The following is a 17,838-nucleotide window of genomic DNA, read 5'->3' as shown; positions in this document are numbered from 1 at the left end:
CTGTGTCCACAATACTCTGCATTTTCTTGTTGTCACGTACAGAGCTGTTGCCATTTCAAGCCATTATGCATCCAGTCAAAATGGTCTCTATGGTACATCATTAAAAATTGGTAAAAGTTGACAGCACCTTGCCAAATTTCCTTAGCTTCCTGAGGAACCAGAAGTGTTAGTCAGCATTCTTGAGCATGCATCAATGTGGTTGGACTAATATCTACTCTGTTAAGTCTTTTCAAGCCTTGTATATTGTGGTGAGCATTCAGTCCATGATCACAGACGAGAAGAGCTTGTTTATCTCAACTGCTGTTTTTATTGTAACAAGCGCATTAACAGACAGAGTCCCATCACTTAGGACCAACTCAGTCACATACAAGCAGGAAAGATGATTATTATACACCCTGGTTACAGTCAGGGTGACCCACAAACACAAGCAAACAACTATATAACCCAAGCTAAAATGTAACATTAACCTGAACATCTCACCATAATTCCACAAATGCATTTTAAAACAAGTTGAAAATAAGTCAAAGTCCGTATGGTTTCTGTAAAGGGAAAACTTGCCCAACAATATTTGTTAGAATTCTTCGAGGAACTAACAAGCAGGGCAGACAAAGGAGAGGCAGTGGATGTCATTTACTTAGTTTTTCAGAAGGCATTTGATATGGTGCCACACGTGAGGCTGTTTAATAAGATAAAATCCCGTGCTGTGACAGCAAATCTACTGGCATGGATAGAGGAAGGAGGCGCGTGTGCTGTGTGGCACTTTGGCCACTTGCAGGGATATGTGTCAGGAGGGATGCGTGGACAGGGAAGCCATGGGAGTAGTGACCCTTGCGGAAAGTGGAGGAGGGGAGGAAGCAAAGATATGTTTGGTGGTAGGATCCCTTTGGAGATGGCAAACGTTGTGGAGAATGATGCAGAGACTCATGGGGGTGGTAAGGACAAGAGGAACTGTTAAGATGGCACCATCACTGTTAAGATGGCGGGAAGATTTCTTCCCCATTCTGATGTTTTGTCTGAACAACAGCATTGCCCTAATTGCTACATTACCATGACACCCATTATGCATGTTGCAGATAGATACAGACATCGGTAAAGCCATACTTGGAATATTGCGTTGATTTGACTCCGCTGCTATAGAAAAATGTTATTAAACTCTAAAGAATACAGAAAAGATTTACCAGGATGTGCCTGGACATGGGGACCTGAGTTACAAGGAGAGGTTGTGTAGGATAGGACTTCACTCCCTGGAACATAGATTGAGGTTGACTTGATAGAGCATGAACAGGATAAAAGCACACAGTCTTTTTCCCAGAGAGGGGGTGTTAAAACACAAGGGCACAGGTTTATGATCAGAGGCAAGAGATTTCAAAGGACCATCAGGATCAGATCCTTCACACAAAGGATGATGTGCATTTGGAATGAGTTGCTTGAAGATGGTACCAGCCAACAATGCTACCATGGGCGACATCCTTCAGATGGTTCACAAAACCTCCTCTTCACTTCTTTTACATCTTTTTCTTTCAAGTATGGTTCTGATACTGTTGAAGCCTGTGATCTACAATTTGATGTGTATTTTCAAGCCAATTGAACAATCTGGCACTTTGTTGTCTCAAAGAGGATTCTGGGAGGTGAGCGGCCTCCTGGAAGCCAAGAAGCTTGGAGATGGGGCACAAGCCCATTAGTGACTCCATTTCTCGCTGATTAAAGTGTAGACAAAGATCGAAAACATCAAGGCAAGTGTGGAAGGTGAGTATATGTTCAGTGCTATCCACCAACCTCTCACTCATTGCTGCCAGAGATGTCTGTGTGTGATGGTTTCTCTCTCCCTCTCGCTCGCTGCTCCTGAAGGAAGGTTCCTGTGTTCAAGTAACCTCTCTCCCTCCCTCAATGCTATCGGAGGATGTTGCCAGAGCAAGGTTTAATCCATACGGCCTGTGGATTGGACTGTCATTCACATTATGATGTGTTTTCTGGGACTCGTTTTCCTTTGTGGTTTTCGGGTGACTTCAAATGAGGACAGCCTGCAGATATTGAACACTGAGCTAAACTGAATATGGACTCTTGTATTTGTTGTATATTCTGTGTTTTCGCTCATTCTTTTTTGTTGCTATTTGGGTGATTTGTTCTTTGTGCCGGGGGGTGGGGGGGGGGGGGTGAGTGGTGGAGGTTGATTGTTTTTCCTTGAACAGATTCCATGCTGTCTGTGGGGAAGACGAGTCTCAGGGTTGTATACTGCATACACACTTTGATTATAAATGTACTTTGAATCAGTGGTTGAGGTGGTCACATTAACATTCAAAAGCCACCTGGGTAAGTACATGGTTAGGTCAAAGTTAGAGGGCTATGGGCTAAATTTAAGCAGATGGGACTAGCTCATTAGGCAAACACAGCTGGTATGAACGAGTTGAGCATGTTTCTGTGCTGTGTGACACTTCACTATTATTGGAGAATTGAATATCTGTTGCTACATTAGTGTACCAGCATCAGAAGGACTGCTGAAATGTGAACTGAATGTTTGGCCTGTTAGGGCATATCCTAGAGTTATGGTGTATAGCAAATATTAATTTCAACAGCAACCAGTCTGCAGATCTGAATGGAGATTGTAGATTGAATTTAAAATGCAGCTCTGAACATCAGTCTTCCTGAAGCTGTAGATTGGGATTGATTGCAAATCAGAAAACACCCATTCACTTGAGATGTCTGCATAATCATGAATGCAGCTAGAGAGACAATGCTGTTTACCATTCAATCTAGGGTGTCTGGAGCATTAGTGTGAAGAGTTAGATGTTTGATAATTATATGTAACTTAAATGAAGCACCTGTCAACCTGAAGAATTTAAGTAAACAATGTCACTGTAATCAATGAGACTGTATTGAGTTACCATTGATCTTAAGTGTATAAAGATGTGATGTACTTTGGGTTTAGGAGGCCTGTTCTTCCAAGAGTGTCTCCAGTATGATGCCAGCTTGCTTGCTGAATAAAGACTGCTATATCACCAGCTTCGGTGTCTCCCGGTTACTTCATTCACACTCACAACAAGAGACTAGGATCAACCTGGTGCTAGTAAACATATGATGGGTCCAATTGCCTCTTCCTATGTATGAATTTTTATGAAGACTTCAAATGACCGGTATCTTTATGTGCATTGTTGAAGATATGAATTAGAGAAGATAGAAAAGATCTTTCATGCCATTTACCTGAAACATTAATTTTGTTCCTCTCTCGACAGACTGAGTGTATCTGGAACTTCCCACTTTTATTTCAGACTTCCAGTACCTACACTGATTTGCTTATTGATTAAAGATTATGGCATATTTTTAAAAACTTTAATAAACCAAACAAAAAACTTTGTCACACATGGGAGATGGGAAAATAATTGGGCAAGACAGCACAAGACTCCTAAGATCATTGCTTTTGACAGCATTTAATCATGAAATCTTCGTCACAGCTGTGGTTCAGCACAGCAACACCCAAGCAGATGCTTAAACAACTATTGCACATTCAACAGATAAAAAATACACCATTGTACAAAACAGTATATTGCAATTATTCATCTGAGGGGAAAAACTGATACATGATTTGGCAGGGATAGCACACAAACCAACTGGGATTACATCATTGAGGGTGGTATTTGGTCGTACCACCTCAAAGCAACAGAAATGAAAGTCAATGCTAACATGTTCCTTTGGCTGCTCCTGCACCAGATATTGGGCAGCTCTGCACTGTTGGTGGTAGGCCAGTATTACGTCTCCAACTCTAAATCAAAATGTCTTCTCAAAACCATCAGAGACAATATTGGCAGCAGCTCGAAGGGCCTACAAGTGTTTAATGGAATTAGAACAATACTATACATTAGAAGAAAAACACTTGTAAATTGCAATAAAGACAGTAAAGCAGTTTCCAAATGTTAAAAAGTTCACTGTTTTTGCATCGGCTCCTGTGATGTAGTGACAGGGCCAACATAATCTTGGAAGGGAGCTGGAACATAATCCATCATATTTGATGTCTCGGCCTATTCCACCCGCACTGTTTTTAAAATGGAAGTGGCTGTATCTGCAATTGGCCCAGGAGAGGAGGAACTGAATGCACGATTTTGAAGAGCTGTCATTTTGACACGTGTGGTGGACAGGGCTTATTAATCCTCTCCTCTTCAGCCCTGTGCTGAGCCACAGTTCAGTAGAGAATAGTGATGCCAAGGCAGGGGCTCTTCACCTTTAGACTAACCAGCAAACAGCACTGGCCCACTCCACCAGAGTCTCAGCATGAAATGTCATGTTTATTCCCCTCCAGAGACACTGCCTGACCTGCTGAGCTCCTCCAGCAGTTTCTGTGTGCTGCTCAAGATTTCCAGCATTTGCAAAACCTCTTAATTTAATTTAGTGATACAGCATGGTAACCGGCCCTTCTGGCCTGACAAGACCACTTCACTTAATTACACCCATGTGACCAATTAATCTACTGAACCTCACATCTTTGGAAGTTGGGAGGAAACTGGTGCACCCAGAGGAGACCCATATGGTAATGGACAAAAGCAGAAACTCCTTGTAGACAGTGGCAGGAATTGAATCCTGGTCACAGACACTGTAAAGCCATACTATACCACCAGGCATCTTGTGTTTATGATTTGCTGCTCCACTGTGAATTTTGTTCAAGATATGTCTACCCTGAAGAAGTTTAAATCTTCTGTTTGAAGGGAGTTCAGTGAGACCCTCGGTCACTTCCCACCAATCACCTGCCTCCTCCTTTCCAGGCCTGATGAAGGGTCTTGGCCTGAATCATCGACTGCTCAGTGTTTCGACCTGTTTCGACCATCATCACATGCATCTAACTTGAAAACCACCACCTTGAGAGTGAACTTCAGAAATACCTTGTCCTTGTCCAGTGATGTGGATGCCACAGACCAGAAAGCTCACTAGTGCCTCTAGCCTCTCAAGGAATAAAGAAAAGTGACCCTCACCAATTTTTATTGAGGCACCATAGAAAGGATCTCATTCAGATGTATCACAGTAAATGCTCTGTCTGAGACTGGAAGAAACTACAGAGAGAGAGAGAGAGTCCTGACGAAGGGTCTCGGCCTGAAACATTGACAGTGCTTCTTCCTATAGATGCTGCCTGGCCTGCTTTGTTCCACCAGCATTTTGTGTGTGTTTTCCCTTCCATGGACCCTGTCTACACTTTTCACTGCCTCAGTAAAGTAGACAGCATAATCAAAGACCCCACCCAGTCCGGACAGTCTGTCTTTTCCCCCTCCCATCAGGTGGAAGAGACAAAAGATCAAAAGCACGTGCCACCAGGCTTAAGGACAGCTTCTATCCCACTGTTAAAAGACAGCTCCCTAGTATATGATAGACTCCTGACCTCACAGTTTACCTCTTTATGCCCTCGTAACTTACTGTCTGCCTGCACTTTCTCTGTAACTGTAACACTTCATTCTACATTCTGTTGTCTAACCGTGTACTAACTGTGTTGTAATAAAATTATCTGCACGGATAGCATCCAAAGCACACTGTGATAGCAATAAGCCAATTTAACACCTGCAATCCACTACATTTTCAGTGTAATTGTACTTAAAGGGATGTTCAGTCTTAAAGAAAAAAACAATAATTTTGAACAAAATTCTTGTGTCACGAGCCACGTGACCCTTATAATGCACCTCCACTGACAAACATCAAGGTATGGAGAAGAGGGTACAGAAAACATTAATTTTCCAAGTGCTCCATTAGTTAATGACATGAAGGAAAAGTTCTCAAACACAGAACAGAACAGCACAGTACAGGGCCTTTGGCCCATTCTAAAGCTTCCATCTTGCACAGCCCTCCATTCCATGTGCCTATCTAAGATTAAATGTCCCTAATATAATTCCTCACCCACCACCCTTAGCAGTGTGTTCCATGCACCCGGCACTGTCTGTGTAAAAAACCTACCTCTGACATCTCTCCTATACTCTCCTCCAATCACTTCATTAGCCATTTCCACCCTGGGAAAATGTCTCTGGTTATCCACTCGATCTATGTCTCATCACCATAAACACCTCTATCATGTCACCTCTCATCACCCTTCGCAAGGTTCTATTTTCAGTTCAGTGAACTGATTTTCTCTCGGACGGGAATTCCCAAACTTTTTTACGCCATGGACCCCTACCATTAACTGTGGGATCACTGGATACGAGGTTGAGAACCTCTGCTCTAGGATAAAACTAATACCTAACCCAGCATGGCATCTGTAACTGACTACTAATTCTTCCTGTTACTCATTCAAACCAATCCTGAACCATTTGTAGGGAATCACACTCACTGTGATGCCCAGACATCAAGGACAGACGGTATGAGGCAGTGATACTCAGCACACTGTCCTGAGTTGACAGAACCAGCCTTTGAATGTCCTGTCAAAATATAAACCCAACTTGATCAGATAAAGATTAAAGATTAGCTCTAATTGTCACATGTACACTGAAACGTACAGGGAAATGTGTCATTTGCTTCAACAACGAACACAATCCAAAATTATGCTGGGGGCTGCTTTCAAGTGTCACCACACTTCTGGCACCAACATAGCATGCTGTTATGCCCGCAGCCCCCTCCTTTGTGAGAATTGCAAGAGCACTCTTGGGTTGGGTCAGGGGACCCAGGGAATGGGAGAGAGACGTACAGTCTGCCTTGTTCCCCGGCGATGCAAAGTAACGCGACATTGGCCATTGTCTCTTGGAGACACATTTGTGGATTGGGGACTATGCTACGTGCAAGCCCTCGGGCAAAGTGGGCTGGGTGACGGGGAGAGATTGCATCATCACCTCAACCTGATTGACATCTACAACCCTGCAAGTCAGGATAAAAGAGGGGCTGTAGGAACAGCCCCCTCAGATGCACCAGAAGAAACGCTAGCGATCCCGTAATAGCGGGAAGCCATTTGAAGGAAGCCACGTGCATTCGGTTCCCTTGCCTGGGGCCGGTGGCTGATACTACAGAAAACAACTTTGAACTAACAACGGGGAACCACCTCCCCCGACTCAACGGATTGGCCTCATCAAAAGACCCGGGCAAGTTTAAGACTGTCTCTCTCTAAAACCCAAAGAGCTGCATCTTGAATGACATTGACTTTATTTTTCCATCGGACAATATAGTACCCCCTAGACAAACGATAGAGCTATTTCTTATTGATGATGATTATTATACCCGCGCTTTTAGATTGAGTATTGATGACATATATTATCTGAATGTTTGTATTAATCTTATTTTTGTGCCTCTTTATAAATAAAGACTTTTAAAAATAGTACCATCAGACTTCAATGGACCTCTTTATCTTTGCTGGTAAGTGACCCAGTTACGGGGTACGTAACAACTTGGGGGCTCATCCGGGATTTGGTACCAAATTGGAGGGCCAGTGAATCGGGTTTGTAAGTCCAAACTTGGATCTGGTACGCGGGTAGCCAGATGGGAAACCAGCAAAGATGGACGTGGATGAATTTATAGGAAACCTGACTAGAGGTTAGAGGCTAGAGGCGGCCACTTGGTAATCAGACTTGGTAAATTTGGCGAAGGGGTTAAACCTCGCAGAGGTGAGGTCGTCAATGAAAAAGCGGGAGGTGCGAAGGGCCATAACTCAGTATTACATTGAGAAGAATGTGTTTGCAGCTGAGGTACTGGAAAATATCCCTGAAAAGGTACCAGCTAGTGGGACGGCTCAGTTAGAGTTGGAGAAATTAAGGTGGGAACATGAAATTAAGCTAAAGCAGCTGGAAGCAGCCGAGAAAGAGAGAGAGAGAGAAAGGGCCGACAAACAAAGGGAGCATGAGCTCCAGCTAAAGGAGTTGGAGGTAAAAAGGGAGCAGGACAGAGCTGAGAAGCAGAGAGAGCATGAACTTCAGTTAAAAGAGCTGGAAGCAGCTGAGAAGGAGAAGGAAAGGGCCGAGAAGGAGAGGGAGGCAGAGAGACAGAGGAAACATGACTTGGAGATGGAGAAGTTAAAGCAAGAGCAACGAGGTCAGGGGTCGGACCGAGAGGAGCGGTTTGATGTTAGTCGGGCGTTGAGGTTAGTACCCCCGTTCGAGGAGACGGATGTTGATAGTTATTTCTTGCTTTTTGAAAAGGTGGCAGTGAATCAGAAGTGGCCCAGACCACAGTGGGTGGCGTTGTTACAAAGTGTGTTAAGAGGGAAGGCACAGCGGGCATCTGCGGCATTGTCCATGGAGGAGGACTAGGAGGAGAGTTATGACAAAGTAAAGGCGGCCATTCTCCGGGGTTACGAGCTAGTACCTGAAGCATATAGACAAAAGTTCAGAAATTTACGGAAAGGGTGGAATTAGATGTATACTGAATTTGCCCATGAGAAGGGGGTGCTCTTGGACTGTTGGTGCACTGCAGAAATAGTGGACGAGGATTATGGGCGTCTCAGGGAGTTAATTTTGATTGAGGAATTTAAAGGTTGTGTTCTGGAGGAGATCCGGATGTATTTTGAATGAGAAGCCGAATAAGTCCATCTCAGAATTTGCTAGATTCGCAGATGAATATGCCCTAACCCACAAGGCAAAGTTTTCCTCAAATAAAAGTTCCCCGAGAGACCGTGGGGACGATTGAGAAAGTCCGCCGGCTGAGGCAGAGGTCCCGCCGGGAGCTAGTGGTAAGGTTGAGGGGGAAAGGCCAGATGGCCAGAGATTTCCGGGCTTGACCTGTTTTAATTGTGGGAAGAGTGGGCATGTTGCGTCTCGGTGCTTTGCTCCGAGGAGGGAGACGGGAAAAGGGAAAGCAGCAGTCCCTATCGGATGTGCCGTGGTAATCAGTAAATCAACAAGAGAGCCCCGGGTAGACAGAGTACGAGAAGGGTCTGAGACTTGTCTGTCACACGGAACCATGTCTTTCAGGAAGGGGGACCCACCAATTCCCGTACGAATCTGGAGAGACACGGGGGCTGAGCTGTCGTTGATCAGCAGTAAGGTACTAGAGTTTGGTCGAAAAATGGGTATGGTAGCGGTGAAGGGAATCAATAAAAGGATAGAAATGGTGCCCTTACATAAGGTCATTATGGATTGTGCGCTGGTGTCTGGACCAGTTGAAATAGGGGTGCCATCAGAATTCCCGAGAACTGACGTGGACGTCCTTCTTGGTAACGATTTAGCCGGGGGTAAGGTTTCGGCAGCCATGACGCTGATAAAACAGCCTGTGAGTGTTGAGGCTCCGCCCCTAGCTTCCAAGAGCTATCCCGCATGCGCGGTCACTCGCAGCCTGTCCAGAGTGGCAGCTGAGAATGAGAGCAGTTTAAATCTGGCCAGTTTCAATTTGGCCGAGACGTTTTTACCGACCCTGTGCCACGAGGGTTTAGAGGGTGGTAGAACGAAGAGTAGTAAAGTGAAAGAGGGTAAGGGAGAGGAGGTAGATCTTCCCTTAGTGAGGAGCAAGGTTCTAGAGGCAGAAAATAAAGATGAGGAACTGTTAATCGAGTGGTTAAGAGGTCCAGAGTTGGACATGGATGATCTGTCTGGTGTGGCAGACCTATTTGACGAAGTTGAACATTCTAAAGGTGTTCCCGACATTGAAATGAGGGCAGTCCTAGATGAAAAGGGTGCCCTTGCCTTGAAGAAGTCTGCTGGGTTGGCAGATGAGGTTGTTTCAGCCCGTGGGGTTGAGTTTACTCCGGAAGGGAGTTGCCCAGAGAGTAACTGGGAGGATCAGGGGAATTTAGAATTTGAAAAGGGTACGGGCATTGAAGGCCTGGAAGAGGTCAATGTCCCGTTTGAGTGTGTCCAAGATGGGGATGCACGTGGTGCTGAACCTAGTAATGGAGCTCAGAAAAAGTCTGAGGTATCTGATTCAGCTGAATGAGACAGCCGTCCTTTTGGGTCAGACAGACTGGGTTCAGTGAAGAAAGGGTTAACCTTGGTAATAAGGGGAAGTGAGAGTTCCCCGGTGTTTGTGCTCGAAGGTGTGGTGAAACTTAATGCGGAGCTCGAAAATGGGGAGATAAATATTATTATTGAAGGAAACGGAAAATTTGGAGTTCCCAAATCGAATGAGGAAATTTTAAACCCGGCAGATCGCTTACAGACTAAGCCGGGAGATAGCGGAGCCCCCCACACTATTGTTATTCCAGAATGGGGTGTGAAGAGGCAGAATTTGAAATGCTGCCTGAGCAAAAGGTTCGAACTGAAAACCATTAGCCTGAAGGGTCCTGACGAGCAGGCTAGCCACCCGTGTAACCTTAAAGAATTGGGTGGAAATTCACAAGATGGTCTAAGTTCGGGACACGGTGTTGAGAGAATAACCCCTATGAAAGAAGCAGGCAGGAGTTTACCTTGCCAAATTACCCAAGTTCCCCACGTAGGAACGCACCAGAATAGGGGCGACAGTAAATGGGGGGGGGGCGGCGCCATTTTTAAATAGCCCAGCCGGTTGCCCGGGATTTCGACAAAGCATGTGAATAATAAAGACAACCCCCTTGGAAGCCTGCCTGTTAAGTTTGAAAACGACCAAAAGACTAGTCTTTACATAAACTTTTGTAAATGCACGTAAGCTAAGATCACAACTCCTTAGTTTCGTTGCTAAAAAAAAAAGCTGGTTATTAAATTGAAGTCTGATGCTACAAGACTTTAGTAAGGTACAAGATGTTAAAATATTAAAGGAAGTGACACTGTAATTGTTAACTGTTTAGGTGCTGAATTGAATGTATCATTGTGTTACTCTGTAGAAAAGAAAAACTTTGGTATTGTGTTCGCTTCCCCAATCCTGTAAGACTCTGTACTACTTCGTTTTAACCGCTGGTAAAAACGCTTTGAAGAGGGGAGGTGTTATGCCCGCAGCCCCCTCCTTTGTGAGAATTGCAAGAGCACTCTTGGGTTGGGTCAGGGGACCCAGGGAATGGGAGAGAGATGTGCAGTCTGCCTCATTCCCCGGCGATGCAAAGTAATGCGACATTGGCCATTGTCTCTTGGAGACACATTTGTGGATTGGGGACTATGCTACGTGCAAGCCCTCGGGCAAAGTGGGCTGGGTGACGGGGAGAGATTGCATCATCACCTCAACCTGATTGACATCTACAACCCTGCAAGTCAGGATAAAAGAGGGGCTGTAGGAACAGCCCCCTCAGACGCACCAGAAGAAACGCTAGCGATCCCGTAATAGCGGGAAGCCATTTGAAGGAAGCCACGTGCATTCGGTTCCCTTGCCTGGGGCCAGTGGCTGATACTACAGAAAATGACTTTGAACTAACAACGGGGAATCACCTCTCCCGACTCAACGGATTGGCCTCATCAAAAGACCCGGGCAAGTTTAAGACTCTCTCTCTCTAAAACCCAAAGAGCTGCATCTTGAATGACATTGACTTTATTTTTCCATCGGACAATATAGTATCCCCTAGACAAACGATAGAGCTATTTCTTATTGATGATTATTATTATACCCGCGCTTTTAGATTGAGTATTGATGACATATATTATCTGAATGTTTGTATTAATCTTATTTTTGTGCCTCTTTATAAATAAAGACTTTTAAAAATAGTACCATCAGACTTCAACGGACCTCTCTATCTTTGCTGGTAAGTGACCCAGTTACGGGGTACGTAACAATGCCCATAACTTACCAATGTCTTTATAACGTGGGAGGAACCCGGAGCACCCAGATGAAACCTACGCAGTCACAGGAAAACAAGCCAAAACCTTGCAGACAGCGGCGGGGAATTGAACCCGGATCGCTAGCGCTGTAAAGCATTATGATAAATGCTCTGCTACTAAACCGCGCCACAGCTACGTACAGAACTGGAACAGGCCCTTTGCACCTCAATTTCTATGGCAACCATGATGTCAATTTGAACTGCACATCTGTTTGCATATATTATATAATCCCTCTACTCCATAAGAGCATTAGACATAGGAGCAGAATTAAGCCATTTGGTCCATCAATATCTGATCATAGCCGATTTATTATCCCTCTCAAACCCATTCTGCTGCCTTCTCCCCATAGCCTTTCACACTGTTACTAATCAAGAACCCATCAGCCTTCACTTTAAATATACCCAAATGACTTGGCCTCCACAGCCATCTATGGCAATGAATTCTACAGATTTGCCAGCCTCTGGCTAAAGAAATTCCTGCTCATCTCTGTTCTGAGGCTGTGCCCTCTGGCTCGAGACTCCCCCAATATATTTCCTGTCTGTCATGAGCCTGTCTAAATGCTTCTTAAACATGGCTTCCACCACTTCCCCTGAATAGCTGTTCCAGACACAACTCTCCATGTAAAAAAAACTTAGTATGCAAACCTCCGTTTAGCTTTCTCCTTCTCACTTTAAAGCTTTGCCTTCTACTGGATGAGATTTCCACTGTGGGAAAAAGGCATTAACGACTGTGCAGCTGGCTCCCATTCCATTTGGATTAGGAACCAAGACCTTGGTACAGATAGGCAACGAGAAGCTTCTGCACATTCAAACAAGGGTAAATGATCTCTGTCCCTCTCAGCTCTAACAACCAAGACAACAAGCAGCTGCTGGTTGTGCCCACTGGGCGTTATGCTCTTTATGTTCTCAAGGAAACGCTACTGAACAGGTGAAGCACAATGCATGTTGCTGTGATGGTTAAATTAAAGCAGAAAGCATGGAACTTACCAGTTAGTGCAACACTATTACAGCTCGGAGCATCAGAGTTTGGAGTTCTTTTCCGGTGCTGTCTTTAACAAGTTTGTACATCCTTTCCCTGAGTTTCTTCTGGTATTCTAGTTTCCTCCCACGTTACAAAGACGCACTGATTAGTAGGTTAATTGGCCATTGTAAACTGTCCTGTGATTAGTCCATAAGATATGGGAGCAGAATGAGGCCATTTGGCTCCTTGAGTCTGCTCCATTTCATCATAACTGATCCCTGTAGGCCCTAATCTCCTGCCTTCCACCTATAACACTTCATGCCCTGACTAATCAAGGACTGATCAACCTTTGCCTTAAATGACTTGGCCTCCACAGCAGACAGCGGCAACAAATTCCGCAGATTCACCAATCCCTAGCTAAATAAATTCCCACTCATCTCCATCCCTCAATCCTGAGGCTCTGATCTCTGGTCTTAGACTCCCCCACCATAGGAAACATCCACTCTTCTGAGGCCTTTCAATGTGACCACTCCAGCTCATTCTTCTGAATTCCAGTGAGTGCAGGCTCAGAGCCATCAAACACTCCTACTATGATAAGCTCTTCTTTCATATGATTAGGCTAGTGTTAAACAGATGGGCTGCTGGGCAGTGTGGCTCACTGGGCAGGTAGGGAGTGTTCTGCACTGTATCGCTAATTAAATAAATAACATGGTTTGTGGACTTGCCTAACCCTGGCTCTGCGGAATGAGAATCTATTATAGAGATGAGTCCAACTTCCATTCCACAGTTAAACACCCGAAGTTTACACATAATTGAAAACATCAAGCTCTAACGATGAAGGAATGAGCTTCTGGAATGAACTGAGAATATATTAAAATTATTAACAGCTACTTCCCTTCAAACGTTCGGTTCTTAAACCAACCAGCACAACCCTAATCAACACAGTTTAACAGCATTATGGCCCCTGTGATCACTCTGTGTTAAAAGGTACCTCCTGTTTGAAATAGTACTCTTTCTTGTAACAGTTGTCAAATTTATGTTTAACTTGTGTTTTTCTGATGCTGATCTGATGCTATGTGCCTGTGATGCTGCTTCAAATAAGTTTTTTATTGTATTTGTGTACACGTGTACTTATCTATGACAATGAACTAGACTTTGACTTTGATGAAGAAGCAAAAAAATAGTTAGGAACCCCAGGACACAAGGCATTGCTCTCATCTCCCCTTCAGGATGGTAACCTACTGACTGGCCTTTTAAAGGGAGGTCATGTTACAATGAAGAAAGTCTTCAGATATTTTGGACCCAGTATGATCCCTGGATAATGAATTGGCCAGGTCAGACTGCATATACAGAAAGGATATCAGTTACAATTTTAGGGCCAGGTCTGGATATTCAGATGAAGAGTCCTTGACCTGAAATGTTGCATGTTTCTCTCTCCATGGATGCTGCCTGACCTGCTGAGTTCAGTTTAGTTTAGAGATACAGCACAGTGAAAGGCTCATCTGGTCCAACAAACTGCACCACCCAGTTACATCCATTTGACCAAGTAACCCACTAACCCAGACATCTTTGGAAAGTGGAAGGAAACAAGAGATGATAGGTTCTTGATTAGTAAGGACATCAAAGAATACCGGGAGAAGGCAGGAGAATGGGTTTGAGAGGGATAATAAATCAGTCGTGATGGAATGGCAGCGTAGACTTGATGGGCCAAATGTCTTAATGTCTTATGGAAACTGGAGCACCTGGAGGAACAGGGAGTCCTCGTAGTCACAGGGAGAATATACAAGCTCCTTATAGACAGAACTGAACCTAAGTCGCTGGCACTGTAATGGTGTTACGCTAACCGCTATGCTATCGTGCCACCTCCCATTTGTCACCAGGTATTGCCAGCATTTTTAGGCTTTACTTTAGATTTTCAGAAGCTAAAGTTTGCTTTGTGGATTTTCAGTAAAGACTTGGCCATCTGGATTTACAATGTTAAGTTGGGGATAAATACAGGCAGATATCTTGGCCTGAAACAATGGTTGTGAGATCTTTTACATCCACTCAAGAGAGCAGACAGAGAGCCAAGCTTGAAGTCTCCTCCTGAACTGTAACCCTTCCACCAGTGCAGCACTCTCCAACATCTCCTGGGAGCATCACCAAAATCTTTGGCACTTGGGAAAAAATAACGCTGAGCCTCGGTAAAGTGTTTGGAAACTTGAGAGGATTAACATCCCATTCTGCGTTGCTGGACACTACTGTTCTCCAAGCCAGGCAACCTGACGTGCCACAGCTAGATCGAAAGAGCAGAATTTGGCCATTCATCCCATCAAATCTGCTCCGTCATGTCTGATTTATTATCCCTCTCAACCCTATTCTCCTGCCTTCTCCCTGTAACCTCTGACACCCTTACTAACCAAGAACCTATAAACCTCAGCTTTAAATATACCCAATGACTTGGCCTCCACACCCAACCTTAGCAATGAATTCCACTACATGCACTATCCCTTGGCTAAAGAAATTCATCCTCATCTCTGTTTGAAAGGGATGTCCCCAAGATACATCAGTAGCGTTGGCCAGGGTTGGGTTCCAAACACCCGAAAATTGTAAGAGGAAAAGGAACGGAGGAAGTCCAGATGGTGGGATCTAGCGTCACATGCTGGCAGGCTGTTTTGTTACTAGGCTCCAATCACCAATGACCACCACAGTCAGCAAGGAAGGAGTCTGAAATTTCTATGAGATCCACTTCTCCCTGTCTGAGTGGAGTTTCCCTTTCACATGCCTCTGAAACTACAACAGAACAATGTGAAATGCACACACAAACATGTGTGCCCATGTACCCACAAACATGCATGTACATGCACTCACGTACTTTGGTGGGAGCCACTTTTGGCTGAGAATAAATAAATCTAGCATTCCCTCCTGATTTACAAATCTACCCTCCTGAACTTGAGTGGGTACAGACCAACTCTGAAGCAAGCCTCAAAGACTTGGTAATTTGTATGGACTAGTTCAGGCCTGGGGAGGTCTTGGTGTTCAGACAGATTTTTTAGAGCCCACTGAAGACAGAACAAGCTATCTAACTGCACTTCTCCCAAGGGTGGTATGGACATGATGGCTCACCAACTCAAGGGGCAACCATGTTTCTTGTCACTCAATGAAATGGAGGAAAACAACAGGAGGTTGTGAACCAAGAAGTTGAACCAGAATGCCTTTTGATTCCAGTCAATAAAAAGCTGATGAACAGCAATGGCTGGAGGAGGAAGGTCCTGTTGGTTGAGATGACATCACAATTGGGTAAATAAAGCCGCTTTGGCAAAACATGGGTAAGAACTGAATCGTTGGGTTTCAGCATTTGGCAAAGGCCTGTCAAGGGTAACTTCCCTTGAAGAGTCATGATGAGTTTGTGAAGATTTTGTATGTGAAGACGAGGAATCCTGAGGTAATATCCTAGGAATCCAACACAAGGTCCTTGCAGGAATATATGGTATACAATCGTACCAAATTCCTTGCCCAGATCTTAATGTGTGTCCTCTTAAAAATCAGCAAAATGGAAGGGTCTAGCAGCTTTTACACTGGAGACAAGGAAGATTAGGACTCTTTCAGCATGTTGATGCGCGCACAGATCTTCAGTGCTGGACCCAACTTGATGTTCATGGCACTCATGAGATGGTCCTCCTTCAGCAGGAGCAGAGCCTGCCCATCAATCTCCTGCGATCGGAATTCTTCCGCAATGTCCTTACAACCTGCACATGGAAACCATACACAAAATGTCAGCAATATTCTCAGTTAAAACAACGATCAAAGGTCAAAGCAACACACATAAAATTCTGGTGGAACTCAGGAAGTCAGGCAGCATCCATGGAATTGAATCAACAGTCAATGTTTTGGGCCGAGACCCTTCATCACGATTGGAAAGGAAGGGGCAAGAAGCCAGAATAAGGTGTGAGGAGGGGAAGGAGAACAAGCTGGCAGATGATAGGTGAAGCCAGCTGAGGGGTTAGGTAGGTATGAGGGGGTCACTCAGAATAAAATGGGTAATTATTTATCATACCAACATACACATGACAATGTCACACTATATTGAATCTGAATGGTGTAAGGTTAAATTTCTGTCACAGTAGCAGCAAAGAAGTAATGCACAGATTGTTATGTTGACAATATAGTCCTTTTTTCCAACTATGTGTACTAAATATATTCAAACATACAAATTGTATCTGCAGTGAAAAGCCAGTATACCAGGTGAATTAACACCAATAAAATTGAGAATTTTAGTTTCCAAATGTCTCTTTATTCCTTTCTTTCAGTTTCAGGTATTCAGAGAAGTGATCAACATGTTGACGTTGTGTGGAGGCTTGCATGCTTTAAAGACTCCATCAGGTGATGCTAACTCAGGGTTACCCATGTTGGAAGAGCTTTGGATGAGATGCCAGACGAATATTGATCCAATCCCAGCCCCGAACGGATAGACTCATGTCTGCCCCTCCCAGGCCACATTTTATCAAGAATTGAGCCAACTTTTCAATATATACTGGCTCAGTCATCACCCAGAATAAAAAGGTCCATGTTCACAGTGCCCAAGTCCGTTGTGTTTGAAAGGTATACTAGACTCTACAAGCTCAACACCCAAAGATAACTTTTCTAACAACAAACCAGCATGAAGATCACTGGAAACTCAGATCAAAATATTATCATTCAATGTTGAAGGCATGTCAATGGTGAAATGTAAATATCTCTCTAAAATTCTGTCAGATAATGACATTAATGTAATGGCCCTTCAACAACCTCATGTTACCGGGACCTCTGCTCCATCTAGAGACACGATATCGGGATATAATAGAGTGACAGCTGTATTCCACAAGAAATACGGGACAGCTATTTATGATAAAAACTCATTTACTTCCATTTCCATTACTGGCTCTAACATCACACCAGATAGCAATATCCACAACACTGCTATTCAAATAGGTCAAAATCTAACTCCAGTAAATGTCTATAAACCTGCAAATGAGGAATGGCTAAATCCACTGTTACCAAAAATCAAACACCCAGCAATATTCCTCAGAGACTTCAACAGCCGTCATATAGATTGGGGATACTCAGAAAACAACAGCCAGAGAAGCGATCAGTCATTGGTATCGAATAGCGAACTTCAACGACTATATGATCCTAAAGATAAAGGGACATTCATCTCAGCTAGATGGCAACAAAATTACACACCAGACCTCTGTTTTGTAATAACAAACAGTTAACTTGAACCCCTACCAGCTACTCGAGAAATCCTTGGTGATTTTCC

At 44.1% G+C, this 17,838-nt stretch overlaps 1 protein-coding gene across 2 annotated transcripts in view; it reads right to left on the bottom strand.

The window, feature by feature from the left end:
* Positions 1–3,398: 3,398 nt before the first annotated feature.
* The window catches only part of LOC140725772 (polyhomeotic-like protein 3), a 163,520-nt gene continuing 149,080 nt past the window's right edge, over positions 3,399–17,838 (bottom strand). For both annotated transcript variants that reach the window (XM_073041658.1, XM_073041659.1), the window contains exon 16: positions 3,399–16,288. In XM_073041658.1, the coding sequence (XP_072897759.1) occupies positions 16,134–16,288 (155 nt within the window). In that variant the 3' untranslated portion in view covers positions 3,399–16,133. The remainder of the gene's footprint in view (positions 16,289–17,838) is intronic.

Source organism: Hemitrygon akajei, chromosome 3 (genome assembly GCF_048418815.1).
Source record: "Hemitrygon akajei chromosome 3, sHemAka1.3, whole genome shotgun sequence".
Lineage (NCBI taxonomy): Eukaryota > Metazoa > Chordata > Chondrichthyes > Myliobatiformes > Dasyatidae > Hemitrygon > Hemitrygon akajei.
Note: the sequence above shows the minus strand (reverse complement) of the source record. Positions and strands in the feature narration are given on the sequence as shown.